At 52.1% G+C, this 27,579-nt stretch overlaps 1 protein-coding gene across 1 annotated transcript; it reads right to left on the minus strand.

The window, feature by feature from the left end:
• HAPLN4 (hyaluronan and proteoglycan link protein 4) lies at positions 1-27,579 on the minus strand. Its single transcript, XM_029049982.2, has 5 exons — positions 27,295-27,579; positions 19,403-19,529; positions 12,426-12,788; positions 7,846-8,148; positions 1-1,206 (listed from the first exon to the last, which is right to left on the minus strand). Exons 1-5 carry the CDS (start codon positions 27,295-27,297, stop codon positions 860-862), a joined length of 1,143 nt encoding a protein of 380 aa, XP_028905815.1. The 5' UTR covers positions 27,298-27,579; the 3' UTR covers positions 1-859.

The raw sequence follows: 27,579 nt of genomic DNA on the forward strand, positions 1-27,579 counted from the left end.
GGATCCAGAGCTTTATTGGAGGGAGGGGCAAGGCGCTGCAGGTAGAGGTGAGGAGCAGGGGTTAATCAGAGGGGCAAGTCAGCCACTTCTAGACCTGGCCAAGAGGAGACTGGGGGGAGGGGGCGGAGGGGAGACAGGGATGAGCCAGGGAAGTACGTGGAAAGGTGATCTCAGTCTGACCCCATGTCCTAGGCTTCAGCCCTTGCCCTGGCTCTGGGCCAAGCTAGGGGAAGGGGCAGCCGGATTAGATGTTACCCAGGCCTCACCCCTAAATCCCTACAGCAGCCTGGGGCAGGAAGCTGAGAGACAAGGTTTCTCCTGGTTGGCTAGAGGGGGGAGCATTGTGGTTTAGGGAGAGGGAAGGGGGAATTACACCAGTTAAGAAGTCCATCGTAGAACCCGGGCATCCTGGTGCCCCGGCATACACCAGGTGCCGTGCTGGGTGCAACTGACATTCCAAATAGCACAAAGGCTGGCTCTGAGTCAAGGGGGAGCAGGTAGAGACTGCCTTTTTTTTTGTCGGGGGGGGACTGTCTTGGGGAAGGGGGGAAGGTAGGGGGCTGTACTTGGAGACAAGCAGCTTCCTTGTGCTGGGTCTCTCCCCAGGGCTGTCCACTGTTCCTTTAAGAATCTGGTCCCTGCTGGATTGTGGGGAAGAAGGAGATTTTCTTGATGTGTTTTAAACCTGTGAGGCCTGAGGTTTCAGGGGAGGCAAGATATGGCAGGCGAGAAGAAAGAGGGGGAGGCGGACAGGGTCAGGGTGAGGGAGTGGGGGGTGCCCATCCCCATAGCAACAGCTTGATCTGCAGATCCTGGGGCTCAGAATACCCTGCCCCTCCAGAAGAGGGGTGTCACCCAGCTACACTCGCAAGGGCTGCCAGGACCCCTGGTCCTCCCAGCCCCACCGGGGGGCCACCACTCCAGCCGGCCGGTAGCAATAAACCCCAAAGAGCTTGTACTTTTTGTCAGGGAAGCCCAGGTTGCGCACCCCTGGCTGGAGCCCCCCGCAGCGGGCTCGGGGATTGACGATGGGGTAGCGGACGCTGCCATCCCCCAGCCAGCCTGCTTCACACTTGTCCAGCAGCTGGATCTTCCAGGCTGCGTAGAGCTGGCCCACCTTGGCCACGGATGCCCTGCTGCCCTCGCAGGCTCGCGTCGCCTCGGCAAAGCTCAGCTTGCGGTAAGTCTTCAGGAAGAAGACGTTGCCTGGGGAGACAAGGAGAAAGAGTCAGTGTGCATGGCAACAAGTTTGTCCGGGCCTCGCCCCGGGGTGATGGTATTTGTCAAGTACTTACTATGTGTCTAGCACTGTTCTAAGCGCTGGGGTAGACACAACCTAATCAGATTGGACACAGTCCCTGACCCACAAGGGGCTCACTGACTTTATTCCCATTTTACACATGCGGTAACTGAGGCACAAAGAAGTAAAATGACTTGTCCAAGGTCACAGAGAGGACCCGTGGCAGAGCCTGGATTAGAACCCAGGTTCTTCTGACTCGCAGGCCCGTGCTCTATCCACTAGGCCATTCTGCTTCCCGACTGCTTCTCTGTGGGGGGACAGAGCCCGGGTGTTGGGGGGCCCTGTTGGAGAAACCACCTGGTCTCTGTCCTCAGGGAGCACCCAGTCTGAGAGGGGAGGCAGCAGAGGTGCATAGATTAGCCCCATCCACAAGGATAGACCTACAGTCATGGCAGCAATAGGTTGAGGAGTGGGTCATGGATCGGGGTGGCAGACTAGAAAGTGTGGGGCATGGTGAATCAGGGAAGTCTTCATGGAGGGGGAGACCTGAAGCTACAATTTGAGGAAGAGAGAGAGAGGAGAGTTGGCAGGCACGAGCATGGAAGCCGGTCCATGTGGAAGGAACTGTGAGGACCAAGGTTTGGTGGTGGGAGAGAGGTGAAGCAGGGTAAGGAGCTACCAGAATACACAGGTGTCGGGTGAGGGGGCAAGCAAAGACCCAATCAACACAGAACAGGGACTTCCTGTGGCCCCTGAGGTTACTTCCTCCTGCCCCATAGACTGTTGGGGGGGCATGGGGAGGGGGCCAGGGGAGGCTGGGCAACTGATTTGAGTGTGGAGGGAGGAGAGATAAAAATGCTCAGCCCACCTCCTCAAACTGCCCCATGGAGAATAGAGCAGAGATGAAAGGCATCAAGGAATCATAATAATCTATTTATTGCTATTATTGTTATACCTGGGTTGTTATTTCATCATTCTTCCATGGTATCAGTTCAGACAGCTGCTCTTCCAAATGAACAGGAGATTCTGATCTTTCATTGATCTCATTAACAGATGATTATTATCCTGAGTTTGGCTAGTACCCATATTGTTCTAGCGGCCGAAGGCAAGATTAATATATAAAATGAAAAATATGAGGCCAACACCAGCTGTTCAAGGCTGCTGAGGGTACAGCAATGGACCCTTGGAAGACGCATAAGGAACATAAGCCCATGAGCAAGGCCATTGCTGGATCAGACCCCCACACACACTCCCTCTCCCTACCGCAGCCGCCAGTCCATCAAGCCCGGTGCTCTGTCTCTATGGCAACAGGATGCTTAGATGAGCTGGCTTCTGGTTGTCCTCCTGGACATCCACCCTCATGGTTAGGAATGAACAAACCAAGACCACAAACTTTTCTTTCTAATAAACCATCATGAACCTATGTCTATGGAGCTATTCGAACCCTTCTTGAATCTACTGATTTGCTGGACAAAGAGTGTTTCTTCTTGTTTATCTTGATCCTCCTACCTTGGAGCTCCAAGTGGGTGTTTCTTCAACCAAGCAGGGTTAGATTTGATAAACGGTAATTTTTTTATGGTACTTGCTAATTCATTCATTCATTCAATAGTATTTATTGAGCGCTTACTATGTGCAGAGCACTGTACTAAGCGCTTGGGATGAACAAGTCGGCAACAGATAGAGACAGTCCCTACAGCTAAGCACTTAGTATGTGCCAGGCACTGTACTAAGCCCCGGGGCAGATATGAGCTAATTAGGTTGGACACAATACATGTCCCACATGGGGCTCGCAGTCTTAATCCCCATTTTACAGATGAGGTAACTGAGGCACAGAGAAGTGAAATGACTTGCCCGAGGTCACACAGCAGACGAGTGGAAGAGCCAGGGTTAGACCCCACGACCTTCTGACTCCCAGGCCCGTGCTCCGTCCACTACACCATGCTGCTTCCTTGACAGGTACTTTGTAATGTCTTGCCCCCCTGCACTGCCAACTGACTCACTGTACGTCGGGCCCCAGGTGGAACTCGACTGGAAGGGACAGGAGAGTTTGAATGGCACCACACAAACCACAAGCACTAGAATCAATTCCTCCAAACAGGCTCTCGGTCCTGAAGTCGCAGAATGGAGGCTCATCCATCGTTCCTGCTGGGAGACTCCAACAGAACTTCAATCCTGTCTCCTCCCAGCCTACATTTTTCCAAACTGAAGAGTCCTGGCATGTTCGTTATCTCTACATAATGAAGTTTCTTCTAGGACACAGTGACCAGAACTGTACGTCCATCCAAGTCCTCACTCTAAGAAGCACCACAGACTGGGCCCGTTCTGCCTCACCCTCCGCAGCACCCAAAGAGGAAACCAGACTCTGTACCCTCCCTCCCATTTCTGGCCTCCGTCTCATCCCCTACCCCTGCCCTCGCTGACTCCAACATGGTCCTCTGCCTTCCTTTCTCTCAGTCAGACGGGAAATGTGGTGGAGCGGGGGAGGAGAAGGGGGGGGGAATGAGGGAGGGAGATCGGGGGAGGGGTGGAGAGTCAGGCCTGTGCCCATTTCCACCTGCTTCCAACAGAGAGCTTCCTCCCCCAGAGAGAGAACACCATTAGCACCCCAGAGGGGGGCAGCCAGACAAGATGGACATCCTGCTGCCATATTGACTCACTCGCTGCAGCCAAAGGCACAAACCAATTCTCTGTGAAAATCGAATAAGGGTCATGCTGGTGTCCAAGGGGCAGAGGGAGGAGGGGAGAGTTTCTGGATTCACTGAGTCTAGTCTGCTGTTCCCAGCTGGGACCTGCCCTTCAGCCCCTCAGAGCTAAAATGCAAGAAGGGGAGGGGGCGTTCTGGCTCTGGACGGCCATGTTGTTCATCCTGGGAATCTGTGACTGTGCTATGGGCAGGGGGAAAACAAGAAGCAAGTCTGGGGGTTCAAGCAGGTACCGAATAGAGGACAGCTACCTGGTCATTTGGAAAGAACTTTACCACCCTCTGCCCTGGCCAAATGTTCACCTGGTTCTCTTCTTGCCAGCATCCGTGGGGTAAGGGAAGGAGTGGACCTGGGGATACAGGAAGACAGGAAGGGGCAGGAATGGTTGCATGGCCATGGAGTCATGTGGTAGGAGAAGGAGGGGGGCACCTGCCATTTGGCACCCCTCATTCTGGAGGAAAACTAACCCAAGCCTTTGGCAGGCGCCAGGTCAGAAGGCCTGAGCCATAGTGTTAGCCCATCTGCTTTTTGGTCACAACAGCCTCCCTGTGGGTTCATCAAACAGCTTTGTAGATAGCCACTCGCCAGGTTGTGACAACTGGTGCCAGGTAGATGGGCTAGGATGTCAGTGCGTGTACTGCATCCCATGGTCTCCCTCAAGGCAGGGCAAGCTGGTAATCAGAGATTTTGGCCGGAAATGATTTGTACTCATGGTCAAGGTTGTGATGAAGAGACCCCAGGTTGGTAGACAGCCCTATCCCCGGTTCCCACTTCCCTTCTTCCCCTCTTCCCAACACCTCATTCTCAAATATGATCCTTGGACTTCTGGGGCCAGGGCCAGCCCCAGACGTTTTAGGTCTTGGAGTTCTGTGCCTTCTCACCTGCTTTTCCAGCAATTCATTCAGTTTATTTCCCCTGTATTGTCTGTCACCAACTTATGCCTGTTTTGCCCCCGCAACATTTCCAGAATCTGCCCCTTCCTCTCTTCCCAAATAGGCAGCTCCCTGGTCCTGGCACTTGTCATATCCCACTTGACAACTGCATTCGCCTCCCCGCTGACCTCCCTGCCTCCAGCCTCTCCCCTCTCCGGTCCATGCTTCGCTCTGCTGCCTAGATCAATTTTCTGAAACGCTGTGCTGCACATATCTCTCCACTCCTCAAAAGCCTCCAATATTGCCTATGCCCTCTCCGCTCCTCTCAAGCCAACCCACACACTGTGTCTCATTCTCATCTCTCCCACTGTCGACTTCTTGCTCATGCCCTCCTTCTGCCTGAAACTCCCTTCCCTTTCACATCCGGCAGACCTCTGCTCTTCCCATCTTCAAGGCCTTTCTGAAATCACATCTCCACCAGAAGGGCATCCTGATTCATCTCTCATCTCCCTGCCTTATTTCCCTGGCTACTACTATTTCAGGACTTCTCTACAACCTAAACACTTGGGTACTCACTTCCCCGGCCCCCTCCTCTCCCCCCATCCTTCCCCCCCCCACACCACTTATGCACATATCTTTAAACTCTGTCACTTCCTCTTACCTGTAATTTATTTTAGTGTTTGTCTCCCTTGCTAGATTGTAAACTTCTTGAGGACAAGGATCATATCTATAGTATTCATTCATTCATTCATTCATTCATTCAATCGTATTTATTGAGCTCTTACTGCGTGCACAGCACTGTACTAAGCGTTTGGAATGTACAATTCGACAACAGATAGAGACAATCCCTGCCCAACAACGGGCTCACAGTCTAAAAGTGGGAGAGAGACAGCAGAACAAAATAGGTAGTCAGGCATCAATATCATCAAAATAAATAGAATCATAGATATAAGCACATCATTAATTAATAGAGTAATAAATAATATATACAAATTTACGCAAGTGCTGTTGGGAGAGGAAGGGAGTATAGTACTCTCCCAAGCACTTAGTACAATGCTCTGCACCCAGTAGGTACTCAGTTACAGTAAAAACTATTGATTGATTGATTGTCTATGCCAGCAGCGGCCCCCTCTCCGACACCCCCCTCCCCCAACACACACACACACTCGTACACACTTGTACACACGAGCAAGCACAGGAACACACACCTGCACACAGTGGGCATGCCCTCAGCATAGTTGCACCCCTTTAACACATGTACAGATCTGTACCCATGTACATGCTCCCTCCTTTCTTCTCCCCCACACCCTCCCAGCAGCCCAGAGCCAGGCTTGGGGCAGGAAGCCCTTTCCACCAAGGGCACATGAAGCCGCCTCAGCAATCAAAGCCAGAGTTAACAAAAGGCAGCGAGCGAGAGAGAAGATTCCGTCCCTGGCCGCCGCATGCAATAGGCAGCTCGGGCTTTGAGAGGAAATGTTTGAAACTGCCCTTGGATCTATATTTAGAGGCCTCTGAGCCTTGCGCACGCTCCACCAGGCATCAAAGATCAGGGACGCTTTTGTCATCTTGAAAAGCAAACCTGGCCTCTCCCAATGCCAAAGCCATCACGGCAGAGAACCCAAAGGAAGAGGGGGGATCTGGAAGATTGGCAGGGTTAAGGAGTGAAGCTGGAGCCCTCGGCCTCCTTGCCAGGGTGGCAGCCTGACCCCTCTAGCCCAAACAGATGGAAATTCTTCCTAAGCTGCCTGCTGGGGGGATGAGTTGGGAGAGTATTTAGCCCTTAGAATTACCCAGGAGAACGTGCTTCAAGAGCCCTCGGGGTGATTTGATCTTGGTCTTTTCTGAGGTGTCCAAGTTAGGAGTGTGGCTATTAAACAGTCACGTGTCTCCTCGCGCCTCAGAAACCTCCAATGGTTGCCCATTCCTCTCCACATCCGGCAGAAATTCCTCACCCTTGGCTTGAAGACACAATTAGTTCTCTCCCACTTACCTATCCACTCTCTTCTTTCACTACACCCCAATTTACGCTCTTCATTTTTCTCCAGTTAACCCTGTGACTCATTCTTTTCTCTCCCACCCATCCTCTTGCTCACACCCTCCCTCCTGCCCAGAACTCCCTTATCTGACAGATCATTGCTCTCCCCATCTTCAAGGCCTATCTGATATCTTATCTCCTTCAGGAGGCCTTTCCCAATAATTTATCTTCCCCGTTTTATATCTCCAACTGCCACTTCAGCCCTCCGTGCCACCTAAGCCCCAAAGCTACCACAGCCCTCGTAGCATTCGTGTCCCTATCTTATACACTCTATTATCCCTCCCATCTCTAATTTATTTATATGTCTGTCTTCCCCACTAGACTGAAAGCTCCTTGAAGACAGGTATCTTCTAACTCTTTTATACTCTCCCAGACACTTACTATAATGCTCTGCACACAGTAGGCCTCAATAAATGCTATTAATTGATTGACCAGTCATTTCTCCAAGTTCCCTAACTCCCTCCCTCCTCTCTCCGGGCTTCCTCATAATTCTGTCTCATGACTACGCCTTGAGCACTGCCTCGCCTCCTACCCTTGGGTAGGGTTAGGAGAGAGAAAGCAAAGCAGAGGTGAAAGAGCAGACAGCATCTCTTTCTTTTAATGGTATTTGTTAAGCGCTTACAGTGCCAAGCACTGTACTAAGCTCTGGGGTAGATATAGGCTTAACAGGTTGGACACAGTCCCTGTCCCACATGGGACTCACAGTCTTAATCCCCATTTTACAAAGGAGGTAACTGAGGCACAGAGAAGTTAAGTGATCTGCCCAGGGCCACACAGCAGACAAGTGGAGGAATCAGAATTAGAACCCAGCTCCTTCTGACTCTCAGGCCTGTGCTCTACTCTGGTAAATACGGTGAGGGTGGAGTGGTGCTGGGATGTGAGCGGGGAGGGAACTAAAGAGAAAAAGGGATCCGTTCTGTGCCTTCTACTCAAGTGAGCCTGGTATTCTAGTCGACCTTGTATGGGGAAGGGGGCGGGAGGGGCGGAGGGAATTACCGTTTAAATTGGAGGTGAAGCAGAAGGCGTCGTAGTGCTCGTCGTCCTTGTGGCGGTATCCATAGTTGCGGACTCCCACGGGCGTGTCCTTGCGGCCGCACTCTTCCCGGGGCCGGGAGATGGGGTACTGCACGGAGCCGTCCTGCAGCCAGCCGGCGTTGCACCAGTCCAGACCCTCCAGCCAGGCCTCGTGCAGCTGGTCGTAGGACGCCAGGATCCCGTCCTGTTCCGCGCACGCCTGCTGGGCCTCGTGGAAGTTGAGGGTGTAGCGGCCCAGCCGGGGGTGGTAGGGGAAGATGACGCCTGCGACCCGAGCGAGGAGACCACAGACAGGCCACTCAGGCGGTAGGCCTATGCCATGGAATAGTGGACAGAGCACGGGCCTGGGATTCAGAAGGTCGTGGATTTTAATCTCGGCTCTGCCCCTTGTCTGCTTTGTGACCTTGGGCAAGTCACTTCACTCCTCTGGGCCTCAGTTACCTCTTCTGGAAAATAGGGATTGAGACTGGAAGCCCCCTGTGGGACAGGGACTGTGTCCAACCTGATTTGCTTGTATCCACCCCAGCGCTTAGTACAGGTCCTGACACACCGTAAGCGCTCAACAGATACCGCAGTTATTAATTATTATTATTAACTCTCGGCTCGGGGTCGGCGGGGAGGAGAGGGAGGGCCCAGCTGATCTGGGGAACCGGGGAGGCAATAATAAGAATAATAATAATAAAATTATGGTATTTGTTAAGCACTTACTATGTGTCAACCACTGTTCTAAGCGCTGGGGTAGATATAAGCTAAGCAGGTTGTCCCAGATGGGGCTCACAGTCTTAATACCCATTTTACAGATGAGGTAACTGAGGCACAGAGAAGCTAAGTGACTTGCCCACAGTGGTAGAACAGGGATTAGAACCCACGACCTCTGACTCCCAAGAGCGTGCTCTTTCCACTAAGCCACGCTGTTGCTAATAGTAATGATGGAATTTGTTAAGTGCTTATTATGTGCCAAGCACTGTCCTAAGCACTGGGTAGTTACAAGATAATCATATTGGACAAAGTCCCCATCCCACACAGGGAGGACAAGAATTGAATCACCATTTTACAGATGGGGAAATTGAGACTGTCATGCAGCAGATGGGTGGAAGAGCCGGGATGAGAGTCCAGATCTTCTGACTCCCAGGCCTGGGCTCTTTCCACTAGGCCACAGTGCAGTCAGCAGCGCTTCCTGATCTAACCCACCTGGCTGCTAATCCCTGGACAGCTAGAAAGGGGTTCAGGGACACTGGGAGAAGGGGGACGATGGAGGGGAGAGATCACATTTGGGCATTCCAAAACATGCAAATTATACTCAAACACATCTTTTTTGAGTCAAGAGTCTGGACGCCCCTCTCTCCTCGGGCAGCAGAGAGAAGTGGGAAGCTCTGAATTCCCCACCTCCACCAGTCTCACCCCTCTGCTGATTTCCACATCAGACCAGGTCAAGTTGTTCTTTCCCCACCAGGGCTCCTCAGGCAGCCAGGGGAGGTTGGGAGGCAGAGCTCTCCATTCCCCCGGAATCAGCAGCTACTTAAATCTCTCCTCCCCATCCCTTCCCCATGTGACGCTTCCTCTCCCTTCACCCTTGCTAAACCTCACTTTCTGGGTTCCCATCTGCCTCTCCCCCTGTTCACTTCACCTCTAGGTATCAGTTTCAGCACCAGAGAGACAGACCAGAGGAAAATTTTTGGATAGGGTTTGAGGATAGCCCGGCCTGGAGGCAGGGGGATGGATGAGAAGACCTCTCCCAGTCCCTTCTGTAAAATGAGCATCTCTGGAGCATAGCCCTCTTCCTCCTTTTCCTCCCCTCCCCTCCTTTCTCCAACCAGCCATCCTCTGAGAGGGAGGGAGAGAGGAGAAGAGGGAGGGAAAGAGAGAGGAGCCGGTTCTGTGGGGACTGAAATCCTACTGTTTCTAGGCCCGGGCGGAACACCTCCTGGTGGTGGCGATGGTGTAGGGGGTACCCGGGGGGACTGAGAGATATATGTGTTTTCCTTCTTGGTTTCTCTCGTTGGGATGGTTTACATCTCTGGCTCACTATCCATCTCCTGCCTTTATTAGGTCCCGCCACATAAACCTGCACAACAATAAAAGCCAATAAAAGACCCAATAAAACACCCATCACACAAGCCAGGGAAATGTCGTGGTGATGGGTTGGGGGTGCCAGGGGAGGAGGGGGACATGGAATCGCTCTGTTGCCCCAGGCGGTGCTCTCAGTTGCCTCAAACAGAGTGAGCTCCTGATTACTGTTAGGCTGGGGGTTGGGAGCTGAGGGCTGGTACCTAAGACCCTCTAAGGGGGAGGTAGGTCCACAGTCTCACACTGGGGAGCCCTGGAGCTAGCCCCAATCTGAGGGAGCAGAGGGGCCCCAGGCCTGACCCTGCCACCGCCATCCACCATTAATGTTTCCATGGTCCCACCTGCCAGACCCAGCTCTTCCCAGAGTCCAGCACCCTGAACCCACTTAAGGGATCATGAGGACCCATCCTTGGGACTGGGGATGTCCAAGGGCTGATCTGGACTCCACGGTCTGCCCTAGCCTTGCCCAGTTCCTCCCGAGTCCCTAGGGGAGGCAGGAAGCCAAGCTACAAGCCAATGACTGTTCATCTCACTGATTCTAGCTCCCAGGAACCCCATTCCTGCCCCCCGGGCTCCTTCTGGATAAAACCCCAGCCTGATCCTGCCCACCCCCGACTTTCCCCTCAACCCCATTCCCTTCTTTCTGTGGCCGGGGGGTGAGAGGGAATAGAAAGGCATCTTTTCCTGGAAAGGAAGGAGAGGGCTTTTCCTGAGGACCATGATGAGCCTGTGAGGGGCTGCCTATCCAGCTGTGAATCAGCTTTATGGCTCTAATCATCAGCTCCTAAATTTCCAGGACATCGGTTTTGCCGCTTGGGTTATGATTGCTCCATTTGCATTCACGCAGACGAAATTTTCCCAAATAAAATAAACCAAGAACTAGCCCAGCTCTGTGTTCCCCAGCTGCCCACTCGCCTGGCCCAGAAACAAATTTCAGGGCTAGGGGCCCAGTCTCAGGGGGAACAGGGTTGGGCTGGTGACCTCAGGGACCCGCTGCACAGGTCTGGAGCTGTGGCACATGGGAGGGGTTCTGTGGGAACACCCAGAGGTTCTAAGGATAAGTTGGTAGCCCAGGGCAGAAGCTGGGTGCCACCTCTCAGAGCTAGCAGTCTTGGGGCCTGACCCTCCAGGATCTGACGCCCCCTCCACTCTCCTAAGCGGAATCAAAGTGATCAAGAGAGAATGCCAGGGGGCTGAGAGTTGGTTAGAGACCCCAGGAGCCCCTTCTCCCCACCTTCTCTCTGCTCTAACCCTCTCACCTTAGTATGTCAACTGTAGACTTCCTTGTGGGCATGGATCGTGGCCACCAACTTTATTGTACTTCTCCAAGTGCTTAGTACAGTGCTCTGCACACCGTAAGCACTCAGTAAATACCACTGATTGATGGATAGAACGTGGCTCAACTTAGAGCTAAGCAGAGAATAATAAGGACGGAATTTAAGTGCTTACTATAGCCAAGCACTATACTAAACGCTAGGGTAGGTACAAGATAATCTGGTTGGACGCAGTCCCCGTCCTAGATGGGGCTCACAGGCTAAGTGGGAGCAGAACGGGCATTTCATCCCCATTTTACAGATGAGGAAACTGAGACATAGAGAAGTGAAGTCACTTGCCCAAGGTCCCATGGCAGGCAAGTGGCGGAGCTGGGATTAGAACCCAGGTCTTCTGACTCCCAAACCCAAGTTCTTTCCATTAGACCATACTGCTTCCCAGAAGACTGTGAGCTCATTGTGGGCAGGGATTGTCTGTCTTTATTGCTGAATTGTACTTTCTAAGTGCTTAGTACAGTGCTCTGCACAAAGTAAGCACTCAATAAATTTGATAGAGTGAATGAATGAATTCAGAGCCCCTGGGAGCCCTCGGTCTTGCTGAGTGGCTAAGAGGGACCTCTGCTGCCAGCTGCCCTCAGCTAATACCTACCCTTATCCCTGCCTGCTAAGAACCACGCAAATGCCTTGCTTTGGCTCCTGGCGTTATCCTCTTCCTCACTGGACTGTAACCTCCTGGAAGGCTGGGATAATATTTTACTTTTGTACATTTCCCCAAACGCCTAATACAGAGCTCGGCATTCAATGCATACTGATTGTTAATGTTGTACTGATCCCTCCTTCCCCATCCCCAAACCATTTAGGGGGACTGCTGACCAGGGACTCCAGCAGGCAGGTTTCAGTTTCCCCTTTCCTTGTTGCCTCTGTCCCAGCCCCAGCCAGGGCCAGGACTCTTTGCCCCCAACTTTTGGAAAGTGGCAGTCGGGTGCCAGGAAGGAGGTGAGAGGTGGACAATGATGGTGGAGTGAGTGTCAGAGAAGGAGGGAGGGTGGCTGACTACCCGGAGAGGCCCAAGGCCTTCCAGTTTCCAAAGCAAGGGGGCCAGAGGACCAAGCCACCGAGAGGGGTGAGAGGAAACCCTCCTCAGCTCGGGGAGATGGAGATGGAGGCTGGAGAGTGAGGGAGAGGGAGAAAGGGAGCCGGTACCTTCCAGGTCGAGCTTGACCATGCCAGCGTCGTCCTCCAGCTCGTTGGTGACCTCGCACTCATAGCGGCCATAGTCCTGCAGGGTGACGTTGCGGATGATCAGGGAGGCGTCTCCGGGCCCGGCCTCCTGCAGCGTGGCCCGGCCCCGGTAGCTGCCGAAGGCCCGGCGCTCCTTGCCCATGGCCACGAAGACGTCGACGAAGGCCACGGGGTCGGTGACCTTGGTCCACTTGAGCCGGATCTCGTCCTGGTCGTGGGCCGAGACATCGTAGTGGTAGCGGCAGGGCAGGACGATGGTGCCCCCGCGGTGGGTCACCACCTTCCCTGGTGCCGTTTGCACCACCACGGCGCCCGACTCATCCTCTGCGGGAGGAAGGGGATAGGTCAAGGTCGCTCCATAATCCTTGAGCAAAAAGAAGGGGCTGGGAGAGAGGGAGAAGGAGATGCTACAGGCTTCCATGAGCTACAGACTGGATTGTCATCCCTTGAATAATGGAAACGGGGGCTCAGGAGGGTATACCCCAAGAGGGGTGGCGATAGCAATAGGGAAGATAGGTCGGGAGTTCACCACTGATTATAATGAGTAGCAGTGTGGCCTAGTCAGAAGAGCCTGGGCCTGGGAGTCAGGACACCTGGGTTCTAATCCCAGTTCATCCACTCACCTGCTGTGTGACCCTGGGCAAGTCACTTTACTTCTCTGTGCCTCAGTATCCTCAGCTGTAAAATGGAGATTCAATACGCCTTTTCCCTCCTCCTTAGACTGTGACCCCCATGTGGGACCTGATTATCTTATATCTGCCTCACTGCTTAATACAGTGCTTGGCATACTAATTGTGGTATTTGTAAAGCGCATACAATGTGCCAGGCACCGTACTAAGCTCTAGGGCGGGTTACAAGCAGATTGGGTTGGACACAGTCCCGGTCCCACATGGGGCTCAAAGTGTCAATCCCCATTTTGCAGATGAGGTAACTGAGGCAGAGAGAAGTAAAGTGACTTGCCCATGGTCACACAGGAGACAAGTGGCAGAGCTGGGATTAGAACCCACGATCTTCTGACTCCCGGGCCTGTGCTCTATCTACTACACCATGCTGCTTCTCTAGTAAGTCCTTATAGTAAGTACTCAACAAAAACCACAAGTATTATTATTAGTAGTAGTAGTATAATTATTCTTATTGTTATTAATGGATTGTTTAAGTTTTCCTGGTCCGGTGGCAGTGGAGAAGTAAGCGGGACAAGCACAGGCCTTCCCTGGGCCCATCCTCTCCTCTCCCTGTCGTCCTCCCGCTCTTCTCTCAACCTGCCTCTACCACTTCATAAGTCCGTGAGCAAGCAAGGCCACTGTTGGGGCAGACCTGTGGTTCATCCGGCCCAGTGGTCTGTCTCCATGGTAACAGGATGCTGAGAGGAACCCCGTACCGGCCACGCTCCTAGATGTCCCTCCCTCCCGGTGAGGAATGAAGGCTCTCACAATGCTAACTTTTCTTCTAGTCATCCATCTGGCCCCGCCCCAACCCCCACGCCACGAAATCCAACTCATTCTGTAGGGGGGAGGCAGGTGGTTGGTGGGTGAAGTCAGCCAGAAATAGAGGAGCGCCTGCTGGGGTTCTATCATCGGTGGTGACAATTTCTGACCAGAGGATCACCTGGAGCATCTTGCGCGATGGACGGACTCTGCAGAAATCCCGGCTCACTTGGACGGTGAAGACCCCAGCAGCAATTTCCCAAGTGGCTACCCTAGAAACTACCCGTCATTCCATGATTGACACTATGCCCAGCATCAACACTAAGCCGCAGCCACTCTGGTCATAAGCGGGTTTTGTATATCAAATTCTTATAAGCACTTCCCATTATGCCGCACCCTTGCCCGCCTACTCGCTTATTTTACTCTGCCCCAGCAGAAACACAACTGGCAGGGGGGCGAGAGAGTGTGTGGCACCATGCCAACCACTAGCACTAAAATCAATAACTTCACTCAGGTTCTCGGTCCCCAAGTCCTCCCCGCCCACCTCCCAGTCCTGCCCTGCTTCCTGGCAGTCCCCGATACCAGTCCTAAACTGTTGGCCTTTCCCCTCCTAAAGGTGCCAGGGAGGGTTCTGAAGAACCTTTTTTTTGTCTGCACAAAGCCCTCCATAAATACCATCGATCGATTGATTGGGCACCTTCTGTGTGCATAACACTGTACTAAGTGCTTGGGAGAAGACAATACAACAGATTGGCTTCCCTCAAGGAGCTACCAATCTAGCAGGTTGGGGAAACGAGAGGAGGTGGTTGGGTGCTGCTCTCGGGAGAAGCTGGGGAGGTTGAGGTATTGGACCCCATCGAACTGGAAGTCTTTGGGGTTTCTGGTTTCCAGGGAAAGAAGCCGGGCTCGTGTTTAGCCGGAGGATTTGGCACCTTGGGCTCCGTCTCCCTCTCCCTCCCTCTCTCCATCTGGGGTCCCAGTCTGTCCCTCCTCCTCTGCCTCCCCCGCTTCCCACCCCAAGCAGAGCAGAGCTCCCTCCCTCTCCCACCAATGGCGCAGAAGCCGCTAGGGGATGGACCCAGGCAGAGGAGCAGCGTGGCCTAGTGGACAGAGCCTGGACCTGGGAATCAGAAGGTCACGGGCTCTAACGTGGCTCAGTGGAAAGAGCATGGGCTTTGGAGTCAGAGGTCATGAGTTCGAATTCTGGCTCTGCCACTTGTCAGCTGTGTGACTGTGGGCAAGTCACTTAACTTCTCTGTGCCTCAGTTACCTCATCTGGAAAATGGGGATTAAGACTGTGAGCCCCACGTGGGACATCCTGATTCCCCTATGTCTACCCCAGCGCTTAGAACAGTGCTCGGCACATAGTAAGCGCTTAACAAATACCAACATTATTATTATTATTAATCCCAGCTCTGCCACTTAATAATGATGGTATTTGTTAAGCGCTTACTATGTACCAATCATCGTTCTAAGCGCTGGCAGTAAATTGGGTTGGACACATTTCCCGTCCCACGTGGGGCTTACAATTTCAATCTCCATTTTACAGATGAGGTAACGGAGGCACAGAGAAGTGAAATGATTTGCTTAAGATCACACAGCAAATAAGTGGCGGAGCCAGGAACAGAACCCATGACCTTCTGACTCCCAGGCCCGTGCTCTATCCACTAAGCCTCTAGTCTGCTATGTGACCTTGGGCAAGTCACTTCACTTCACTGGGCCTCAGTTACCGCATTTGTAAAATGGGGACTGAGACTGTGAGCCCCACATGGGACAGGGACTGGGTCCAACCCGATTTGCTCGCATCCACCCCAGCGCCCAGTACAGAGCCTGGCACATAGTAAGCATTTAACAAATACCACAGTTATTATCAGAGGCAGGGGGCAGCAGGTAGTCAGGGCATCTAAGTCTAGGCGGCTGTAAACCGAACTCCAGCTTACCCGTGGGCTTGTTCAACGGACCTTGAGCTGGCCCCTGCAGCCCAGCTAGCGGAGGACAGCCCGGAGCAGAGCCTGGTGCTGGCTCAACCTGACCTTTCCACTGGCCGCTTCACCGGGAAGGAGAGAGGTCCCTTCCCACTGGGAGGTTACAGAGCAGCGGTCAGCAGGGCCAGCTGGGACCCGGAAAAAGGGAGCTCCCTTGCTGGATGGGAAGAGACCTTTGACATTGTCCCTGGAGGGGAGGGCTGTTCCTTGGGGTTGAAATCCGGGCCTTCCGGGGCTTGGGGGGGAGAGGTGGGGCAGCGGGAGAGGAAGATGCAGCAGCACCAAGTGGGAGGTGACCTGCTTCCATGCTAGACAAAGGGTTTGTTTGGTTAAAGCTTAATTCATATTTATAAAATGATTACCAGCCAGAGCTGCAGCGCTTAATAGCTTATTACAAAGCGGGGAAGGGAAGGGGAGGGGGAGAAGGGGGAAGCCCAGCTCCTTTGTAATAACTACTTGAAAGCCGTCGCAGAGGCAGCCGTTCCAGAGCCGATCGGCTGCTGCGGATGATATTAAAAACAATCTGATGGGCATGTTTAATTCATGAATGTAAATTGTTATCAAGCCCGCTCACAAGAGTCGTCAGTTTTAATAGGCGGGTCCACAATATTGATTGCGGGGAGCTGCTTGCAGGAAAGGGAGCCAGGGAGGGCAGGGTGACGGACGCTGAGTCCGGCAGGCTGGCACAGCTGGGGGCAGCTGGGCCACACGTGATCCCGGGTGGGGAAGAAACTCTGTCTTAACTGCTTAGTCCAGTGCTCTGCACAGTAAGCGCTAAACAAATACCACTGATTGATTGATTGAATCCCAGGAGGCCAGGCCATGGGGAAGGGGATGGAGAAGGAGTGAGAAGGAGAGGTGCAGGAGGGACAAAGAGAAAGGGAGGGAGAGAGAGAGACAGAGAACAAGAGAGAGAAAGACATAGGGAGAAAGGAAGAGACGGGGAGAGGGTTTGAGAGAGAAAGAAATACAGAGATGGAGAGAAGAGATAGAGAGACAAAGAGAGAAAGCACCGGAGGGGCAGAGAGCTAGAAAGAGACAGCAAGAAAGAATTTCTAACAGGCCCCCGCCTTGGGAATAGCAAAGAATAATAATAATAATGATAACTGTGGTATTTGTTCAGTGCTTACTATGTGCCAACCACTATACTAAGCGCCGGGGTGGATACAAGCAAATCAGGTTGGACAAATGAGGCTACTGTCACAGGTGTCGCCCTCACACTTGGATGTGCACCCTTTCTTCACCTCTCCCAAAGCCCCACGGCACTTATGTACACATCCCTCATTTATTTATTTATATTAATGTCTGACTCCCCTTCTAGACGGTCAGCTCCTTGTGGGCAGGGAATCTGTCTACTAACTTTGTTACAGTGTACTCTCCCAAGCGCTTAGTCCAGTGCTGTGCACACAGTAAGCCCTCGATAAATACCATTGATTGATTGATTGCAAGGTGTCCCGAGGGGGGGAGGTGAAGGGCAGGGTGGAAAGGGACTCAGCCTGGGGAAGGAGCCACTTAAACCCATGCCCAGTGGGAGCAGAGAGGGAGAGGGTGGAGGAGCCCTGAGGTTCTCTGGGACTGCAGGCAGGGCCTCAACTGCTAAAGGCCCCAGCTCTTTGGGGGGGGGGGTGTATTTCCTTGGAGAGACTCTGGGCTTGGGGGCCCAGGGCAGAGAGAGCCCAGCGAGCAGGCCGGGAGAGGAGCAAAATGCTGGAGAGCAGAAGCCCACGCAGAGCCCACTCGTGCAGGTTGAGCCTCTCCGGAGGCCACTCTCCTTCCCCTCCCGTGGGCGGGGAGGTTTACTTGCAGGATGTCCAGTATGGCCTTAAAGGGACCGACAGGATCCCAGCACAGGGAGGAGGGGGATGGCTGATTTGTGGCCCAATAAAAGGTGCCCGGCTTTAGCGGCGGGAGCTGTATTTTCCTGTTTGAGCTTTTCCTCCCTGGTCCCTGAGGCATGGAGTGCATGCAGCTGAATTATTGCGGGGTGCTGGGATGAGGCTGGAGTATAGAACGTGGAGGTGCTGGTGGTGGTTGGTGGGTAGGTGAGGGCTATCTAGTGACCCCGGGCGGGAGCCAGTTGTTGTTGTCCTTCTTCATACTATTATTATCATCATTATATTTGTTAATCACTTACTGTGTGTCATACACTGTTCTAAGCACTGGGGGAGATACAAGTTAATCAGGTTGGACACAATCCATGTCTCAGATGGGGCTCACAGTCTAAATCTAGACTTAAGAGAAGCAGCATGGCCTAGTGGATAGAGCATGGGGCTGGGAGTCACAAGGACTTGGGTTCTAGTCCTGTCTCCTCCACTTGTCAGCTGCGTGACAAGTCACTTCACTTCTCTGGGCCTCAGTTGCCTCATCTGTAAAATGGGGATTAAGACTGGGAGCCCCATGTGGCACAGGGACTGTGTCCAGGCTGATTGCCTTGTATCCACCCCAGCGCTTAGAACAGTGCCTGGCACACAGTAAGTGCTTAACGAATACCATTTAAAAAAAAAAAAGAAGCAGCAACGAAGCCTAGTAAGAAGCAGCCTGGCCCAGTGGAAAGAGCACGGGCCTGGGAGTCAGAGGATCTGGGTTCTAATCCTGACTCTGCCATATGCATACGGTGTGACCTTGGGCAAGTCACTTCCCTTCTCCGTGCCTCAGTTCCCTCATCTGTAAAATGGGATTTGATGCCTGTTCTCTCTCCTCCTTAAACTGTGAGCCCCATATGGGACCTGATGATCTTGTATCCACCCCAGTGCTTAGTAATAATAATAATGTTGGTGTTTGTTAAGCGATTACTACATGCCGAACACTGTTCTAAGCGCTGGGGGAGATACAGGGTAATCAGGTTGTCCCACGTGAGGCTCACAGTTAATCCCCATTTTACAGATGAGATAACTGAGGCACAGAGAAGTTAAGTGATTTGCCCACAGTCACACAGCTGACAAGTGGCAGAGCCGGGAGTCGAACCCATGACCTCTGACTCCGAAGCCCAGGCTCTTTCCACTGAGCCACGGACAGTGCTTGGCATAGAGTAAGCACTTAAGAAATACCATAAATATTAAGTAGGCAGGAGAACAGGTATTGAATCCCCATTTTACAAGTGAAGAAAATGAGGTACAGAGAAGTTGGCAGTCAATCATATTTCTTCAGTGCTTACTGTGTGCAGAGCACTGTACTGAGAACTTGGGAGAGTGCGTTATAACAATAAACAGACACATTCCCTGCCCACGACAAGCTTACAGTCTAGACTTGGCCAAAGTCACATAGCAAGCAACTGGCAGAGGCAGGGTTAGAGCAGTTTCCCAGAATGAAGAGCTTTGGAACCTAACTCTGGCTCCATCTGAGGGTCCCCCCACCACCCTACTTTGAGCCACGTGGCTGCAATCCCTTTGCACTCACCAGACGTGCAGTGGTCGTCAAGGGCCGGCTACTCCAGTCATCACCGGGCAATACTCCCCCCCGCCCTCAACCCTTCCCTCCCCACACGTCCCCAAGGCTCCCAGTTCCCCATCCCTGACTCCTCCCTGCTCACCGAGCACATGGACAATCTTCTTGCGTCCTCTCTCACTGCTGGTCGTCTGGGAGGATGCCAGGAGGATCAGGAAGACCAGGAGGCTGGCTTGGAGCAGGCTCCACTGTAGGCCTCTGCGACCAGACACCTGACAGAGAGGAGCAAGAGAGTCACCAATGCAACCATCACGCCGTTTCCCCCAAGCAAGCGCACCCTCTCGGAAGCAAAGCGCTGGGCCGGATGGACTGTGGATTTCACCCAGCAGTGGCTTGGCTCAGCATCTGATCTTCTTATTACTAAATTCACATTTTCTGCAAGAGGGCTTCCCCAACGAGAGCCCTCATTTCCCCTGCTTTCCTCTCTCTTCTGCGTCACCCATGCACTTGTATCCTTGAAGTACTTGATATTCACCCTCCTCAGCCTCACAGCATTTATGGACATAATTTTTTAATGGTATTTGTCAAATGCTTCACTATATGCCAGGCACTGTACTAGGCACTGGGGTAGATACAAGATAATCAGGTTGGATACAGTGCATGTCCCACATGGGGCTCACAATCTTAACCCCCATTTTACAGATGAGGTAACTGAATTACAGAGAAATGAAGTGAGTTGCCCAAGGTCACACAGCAGACAAGTGACGGAGCTGGGATTAGAACCCACATTCTCTGAATCCCAAGCTCGGGCTCTTTCCACTAAACCACGCTGGTTCTACTCCCGGCTCAACCATTCGCTTACTACGTGACCTTGGGCATGTCACTTAACTTCACTGTTCCTCACTTTCTTCGACTGTAAAATGGGAATTCAATATCTGTTCTCTCCCCTACTTAGACCATGAGCCCCATGTGGGACGGGGACTGTATCCAACCTGATTAACTTCTATCTGCCTCAGTACTTAGAACAACTCTTGAGATATAGTAAGTGCTTAACTATAATAAAAATGATAATAATAATACTCTCCGAAACACTTAGCTTTACACATAGTAAAAGCTCAATAAATATCATTGATTGATTATGACAGCAGTGGCCCTTGGCACTAATCAATCAATCAATCAATGATATCTCCTGAGCACCTACTGTGTGCTGAGCACTGGACTAAGCACTTGGGAGAGCACGATGGAGTTCATATATACGATCCCTGCCCTCAAGGAGCTGACAATCTAGAGCGGGAAACACACATTAAATAAATGTCGGGGAAATGGTGGAGTGTAAGGATTTGTACATAAGTGCTGTGGGGCTGAACGTGGGGTATCAAAGTGTTTATTGGGGTGCAGGCTTTGGTGCATAGGTGATGCAGAAGGGAGAGAGAGTAGAGTGCGGAGATGAGGGGGTCATTCAGGGAAGGTTTTCTGGAAGAGGAGTGATTTGAGGAAGGAGAGTGATGGTTATCTGTCAGATGTGACGGGGAATAAAGTTCCAGGCAGGAGGGAGGACGTGGGCGAGGGGTCAGTGTTGAGAGAGAGACGAGATGGAGGCACAGTGAGTGGGTTGGGGTTAGAGGAGTGAAGCGTGTGGGCTTGACACATCCGGAGACAGATTTGGAAGGAGCATCCAAAGCTGGACAAAGGCATCGAGTGATCTAGTCAGAGAATCCTTTCGGGGTCAGGCTAGTGGCTTAGCCCCTATCAGGGTGCGGTGTCATCTGAGATCCCGCCCTCCTCTCCTTAAACCACCTGAAAGACACACACAGTCTACACCAGCCCTAGTCCTCTTTAGAGGACTTAGCCCTGTATTCCCAGATTTAGTCCTATATTTCCCATGTCCTCCCTCTCCTCTGCGTTGACTGTGAACTTGGCTGTGTAATAAGGGTTTATATTGACGTCTGTTCATTTGTATTGCTGTCTGTCTTCCACCCCACCCCCCCAGACTGTGCACTCCTTGTGGGCAGGGATCATCTCTCTTTATTGCTGTATTGTACTTTCCCAAGTGCTCAGTACAGTGTTCTTCACACAGTAAGCACTCAATAAATACGACTGAATGAATGAATAGCAGTAATAATAATAATGATGGTATCTGTTAAGCTCTTACTATGTGCCAGGCACTGTACTAAGCACTGGGGTGGATACAAGTAAATCGGGTTGGACACAGTCTCTGTCCCATGTGGGGCTCCCAGTCTCAGTCCCCATTTTACAGATGAGGTAACTGAGGCCCAGAGAAGTGAAGTGACATGCCCAAGGTCACCCAGCTGACAAGTAGCAGAGTGGGGATTAAAACCCATGACCTCTGACTCCCAAGCCCGGGCTCTTTCCCCTGAGCTGCACTGCTTCTTGAAAGCCATGGGGGGATAATCCAAACATAAAGACAGCCCTTAGGGTATGGCTAGGGAATGAGAGTGCTTCTGGTAACGGTCATAAAAAGCAACAGGCAGCAAATTCATCCCAGCTTCGGCATGGGACCGAGGTAATTAAGGCTGGCAAGGAATAACTGTGGTATTTGTTAAGCGCTTACTATGTGTCAGGCATTGTATTCAGTGCTGGGGTGGAAGTGAGTGACAGGGTGGAGAAACAGGGGTCTGGGGCTGCATTAGAAGAGGGACTGCCATCCCCCACTGTAGTACTGCTAAAGGGTGTGAGTGAGAGGGAGGGCTTGTGTGCTTGCATGGGTGTGTTTTTGTGTATGGAGGTGGACGTTGTGTATAAACTCACTGTGGGCAGGGCGCGTGTCTACGAACTCTGTTGTATTTTACTATTCCAACCATTTAGTACAGTGCTCTGAACACAGTTAGCACTCAATAAATACCACTGATTGACTCGATTCCAACAATTACTCTTGCCCCCCCTTCAAAGCCTTATTAAAGGCACACCTCCTCCCTGAGGCCTTCCTTGACTAAGCCCTCATTTCTTCTTTCCTCACTCCCTTCTGCTGCATCACCCTGACTTGCTCCCTTTATTCACCGCCCCCAGCCCCAGCCTCACAGCACTTAGGTACATATCCATAATTTATTTATTTATATTAATGTCTATCTTCCCCTCTAGACTCTAAGCTCATTGTGTGTAGGGTATGTGCCTGCTATATTGTTGTGCTATACTCTCCCAAGCGCTTAATACCGCATTCAGTAAGCGCTCAATAAATATGATTGATTGACTGATGCATGCGTTGTTGTATGTTTTGATGAGTGTTCAAGTGTCCAACCCGATTTTGCTTGTATCTACTCCAGTGCTTAGAACAGTGCCTGGAACATAGTAAGCATTTAACAAATACCATAATAATAATAATTATTATTATAATAATAGTAATGGTACTTGTTAAGCGCTTACTATGCATCGAGCAATGTTCTAAGCGCTGGGGTGGATACAAAATAGTCAGGTTGGACACAGTCCCTGTCTCACACAGGGTTTACACTCTTAATTCCCATTTTACAGAAAAGGTAACTGAGGCCCAGAGAAGTGAGGTGACTTGCCCAAGACCACACAGCAGAGCTAGGATTAGAAGCCGTGACCTATTATTTATTTATTTATTTATTTATTATTATTAAATAAAGGAGTGGGTATGTGCTTGGGAGGGTTGAGGGAAGGACTGCATGACACGAATGGGACTGAGACCCTGGTTCTCTGCCTGGATTTTCCCCTTGTTCTCTTTTGGGATTCAAACCAGGGGCCATGTGGATGGATGCTTATTTAGGGGCCAGTGGTAATCAGCCCCCTAAGCCTTACCTCCTAGCAAAGGTGCCAAATTTTCCTTTTGCTATGAGGGGCAAAAAAGTGGGTGAGACTTTAGAGAGCAATACATTTGAGATGGGGCATGGGAGTGGCAGGCAGGTGCTGAATAATAACGATGGCATTTGTTTAGTGCTTACTATGTCCCAAGCACTGTTCTAAACGCTGGGATAGATACAAGGTGATCAGGTTGTCCCATGTGGGGCTCACAGTCTTAATCCCCATTTTACAGATGAGGTAACTGAGAAACAGAGAAGTCAAGTGATTTGCCCAAAGTCACACAGCTGATCAGTGGCGGAGCTGGAATTAGAACCCGTGACCTCTGACTCCCAAGCCCGTTGAAGAGCTGACAGTAATAATCGTAATAATTTGGTCCTTAATAAGCTCTTACTGTGTGCCCAGTACTGTATTAAGGTAGAAGAAAATCAGGTCGGATAAAGTCCCAGTCCCACGTAAGGCTCGCAGTCAAAGGAGGAGGGTAAACAGTTCAACCCCATTATACAGATGAGGACCAGAGAAACTAAGTGACTTGCCCAAGGTCACACAGCAGGCAAATGATAGAGCCGGGGCTCGAGAACCTGGATCTCCTGAATCTCAGAGGCCAGGTGGATCTGATTTGGGATCTCTTTCAGTCCCTCTGAGAAACTCTTCTTTTCAGCTCTGCTCGGAAGCTCGCAGGACCTGTTGGAGATAATGGCCTTTCCCCCCACAGGTGGAAGTCTGTGGGGCAGCGACCCCCATACTCATCTGGAATTAGCAGCTATGCCGCTTCCCCTGGTAGTTGACAATCCTTGAAAGCCCCACTCTGAAAAGTTTATGACATCATGGGAATTTGCCAAGACTGCTGGGGGAATCAATCGATAGAGCGTTTGCATTTACTGAGCGCATACTGTGTGCAGAGCACTGTACTAAGTGCTTGGGAGAGTACTATATCAAAGAGTTGGTAGACAAGTTCCCCGTCCACAAGAAGCTTACGGTTTAGAGGGAAGGATCTGTTAAGCGCTTACTAATGGACTAAGCGCCAAGGTTCATTCAAGGTTAACAGACCCTGTCACACACTGAGCTCCTAAATTACCCCCTCCCCTTTGACTGATGAGGAAACAGAGGCCTGTCAAGATAAAGTGACTTTTCCAAGGTCATACAGCAGGCCAGTGGTAGAGTTGGGAGTAGGACCCTGTCTCTTGACTCCCAGTCTCTTTCCCACACCTGAGAAGGAGGGACACAGTTCCTTCCCCTTGTATGTGTGTGGACCATTATACTGTTTTGTTTTAAATGGTATTTGTTAAGTGCTTACTATGTGCCAGGCACTGTACTAAGCACTGGGGTAGATGGATTAATCAGGGTGGACACAGTCTCTGTCCCACACAGGGCTCACAATCTTAATCCCCATTTTACAGATGAGGGAACCGAGGCCCAGAGAAGTTAAGTGACTCGCCCAAGACCACACAGCAGACAGGTGGAGGAGCCAGGATTAAAACCCAGGTCCTTCTGACTGCCAGGCCCGTGCTCTATCCACTAGGCCACGCTGCTGCTGCCCGGAAGGTGAATTGCCACGCTCAAAGGGAAGGCAGTTACCTTGAGAAGGGCAGGAAACTACCAAATTCTGTTGCATTGTCCTCTCCCAAGTGCTTAGTACAGAGCTCTGCACATAGAAAGCACTCAAGAAATACCACTGATGGATTAATTGAGAATCCAGGTCCAAGAGTTTGTGGAAATGCTACCTTTTAACAGCCCCGCTCTAATGGAACTCAACCCCCCATCCTCTCTCCTCAACCACCACTGGAAAACCACCACCTTGGCCTCAGCTCCAACCTCAGCTAAGCCCATTCTGAAGCTGCTGTCTGGCAAAAGCTGGCCCAGTCTTTCCCAGGAAAACTGGCGGGGCCTCCAATTGCATAGATGTAAACAGTGATTTGCATAACTTTGTATGCTGTCACCCCTACTCCAGGTGTCAAAATCGTAATAATAATCCTGGTATCTGTTAAGCGCTTACTATGTGCCAGGCAATGTACTAAGCGCTGGGGTGGATACCAGCTAATCAGGTTGGACACAGTCCATGTCCCACATGGGACTCACAGTCTTAATCTCCATTTTGCAGCTGAGGTAGCTGAGGCACAGGGAAGTTAAGTGACTTGCCCAAGGCCACGCAGCAGACAAGGGGCGGAGCCGGGATTAGAACCCATAACCTTCTGACTCCCAGGCCCGTGCTCCATCAACTACGCCATAGAAAGGAATCCTGCAATTGGATTCCGGACCCAATTTTTCTATGCCTCAGTTACCTCATCTATACAGTGGGGATTAAGACTGTGAGCCCCATGCGGCACTTGGGCTGTGTCCAACCTGATTAGCTTGTACCTACTCCAGGGCTTAGTACGGGGTCTGGCATATAGTAAGCGCTTAACAAATACCATTTAAAAAAAAAAAAGTTCCTGAGCCCCTGGTAGGGTCTGGAGGATGAGGATCTGGGGGGGGCAGGGCTTGGCTCATCGTCCTTTGTCTCCCCTCCCTCTCCCCCTTTTGGGGAGTTTCGCCTCGGGGAAGCAAAAGGTAGGAAAATGGGGAAAAGGACAGATTTGAGAAACTGGGAAGACTGGCAGGTTTGAGAAGCTGCTGCCATCTATGGGGCAGAGTCGAGAGCCGGTTCCTTTGTCTCCCTGGTCCAAGGAACTCTCTTCCTCTTTCTCCTTCCCTTCCCATCCCCCAGCTCCTCCTTCCTCCCCCTCCCCAGACTCCCCGAAAGCCTTCTCGAGGACCAGCAAAGAGGATGCAGCCCTAGGTGTCGGGGTGAGTTTATGCAGTGAAGGGGATGGCCTAAAGGGAGCCCGGAACTAAGGGTCCCGGGCTCTAGTCCTGCCTCTGCCACTGACAGGCTGCGTGACCTTGGGCAAGTCACTTAACCTCTCTGGGCTCCATTTCCCCATCGGTAAAATGAAACGAATAACCTCGCTCCCTGATATAAGAATTGAAAGGACACTTGGTGCTGCTCTAAAAACCCAAGGGGTCAGTCTGGTGGCATGGAGAGTCCTGGAAAGGCACCCTTGGTTGGCATGGAAAGCAGGGAGGGGATCCAGTTCTTTCATTTCAGCCTCCAGGTGGGGGGCACCCTGTCCCCCCCCCACCCCACCATGGTACTAAGAGACTCTTAGTACTGGGATCCTGGGTCTGGGGGGGTGGAGATGTGCCACCCCCAAAGCTGCCTCCCTGGTAGAGGGTCAGATCAGATAGAGTTTAAAGTCTAGATAGACCTCGGCCGGAGCTAGAGCTCGGCCACACTCATATGTGCGCACATACACACACACACACACGTGTGTGCTCATATGCACACTGCCACGCACCCACAAACAGGCTACCTTCCCAGTGTGTGGAGAGAGACTGTTCAACGCAGGCAGCCATCGCCTGCAGAGAAATGAGCTAATAGAGGACCCTAATGCTTCCCACTCCTCTGGTGCTTTGCGAACACTAATTTAGAAAATCTGATGACTCCAGGAAAGTGGGCTACCCATGCTGGACACAAGGGGAAACTGAGGCCTGGAGGCCCCCAGCCTGGCAGATCCAGAAATAGATCCCAGGAGTCCGGGCTCCCAGACTCCTGCCAGGTTCTTCCAGAGACTTCCCCTCCCCCCCCCCCCCCAAGCCATAATGACAGCATTTGGGCTGCGCCATGAGAGAGAGAGAGAGAGAGAAAGAGAGAGTGAAGGAAGGAGAGATAGCAGAAGGCAGGAAGGCAGGCCGACCTCCATGGGGGTGGGAGGAATGGCCATGAAGGAGAGGGAGGGGAAGATAGTGGCAGCCCCGTGGTCCAGCAGTTCAGTTTCATGCAACTTTGCAAAATGCTCAACCCAGTAGCAGCTGCTGCTAGTCAAAGCACCATCCTCTCCAGTGAAACAAGGGGCCAGGCTGGAGAGTGGGAGAGGGACTGTGCCCGGGGGTGGGGGTGGGGTGGGGGGTGCATACCTCCATCCCAGTACCGAGACTGGGATCCTGGGGGGAGGACAGAGGGAAGCTTCGGGGGACGGACGGTGGAGGGGCATCCCGGAGGGCCCCAGCCCTCTCCCAGTGGCCAGTCCCACCCCGAGCAGCCCGACCAGGCCGGTCGGCCCCTGGGTTCCATCCTGCTCCAGGAGTAGGGACGGACTCAGCTCCGCCTGCAGTAGCAGAATGCAGCAGCTCGGCGGAGAACTGCATTGCCAAGGTTACATTATCAGGAGCTGGGATCCTGCACCAAAGTGGGATGGAGAGAACCTCTCCCTAACTCACCATGACTCCTGGAGCACAGACCAAACGGACCCCGCGAAGCAGGCAGAAGAGGGGCTCCCGTTAGATGCCCATCAGGCTAAGTTGTGTGTGGGGGTGGGGGGGGTTCGCTCTCTGGGCCAGCTCGGACTTTGCCCCCTTCTTTCGTTCTTTGCTTTCTCTCCCTCTCTTTCTACTTGGCTGGCAGCTTGGGGACGGGGCTCCGGCTGACGTGGACCCAAATGGCACTCAGCATCTTCCCCCTGGAATCCACAGAGCGCCCGCTGGAGAAGTTCCGGCGAGAGGGAG

Source organism: Ornithorhynchus anatinus, chromosome X1 (genome assembly GCF_004115215.2).
Source record: "Ornithorhynchus anatinus isolate Pmale09 chromosome X1, mOrnAna1.pri.v4, whole genome shotgun sequence".
In the NCBI taxonomy this organism is placed as follows: domain Eukaryota; kingdom Metazoa; phylum Chordata; class Mammalia; order Monotremata; family Ornithorhynchidae; genus Ornithorhynchus; species Ornithorhynchus anatinus.

What these genes read in the sequence shown, in the direction of transcription:
- HAPLN4 (XM_029049982.2), bottom strand. An exon ending in GGTCAAGCTCGACCTGGAAG is followed by an intron (nt 8,149 to 12,425) that starts GTACCGGCTCCC and finishes CTCGGGTCGCAG; the next exon opens with GCGTCATCTTCCCCTACCAC. An exon ending in CTTCACCTCCAATTTAAACG is followed by an intron (nt 1,207 to 7,845) that starts GTAATTCCCTCC and finishes TTGTCTCCCCAG; the next exon opens with GCAACGTCTTCTTCCTGAAG.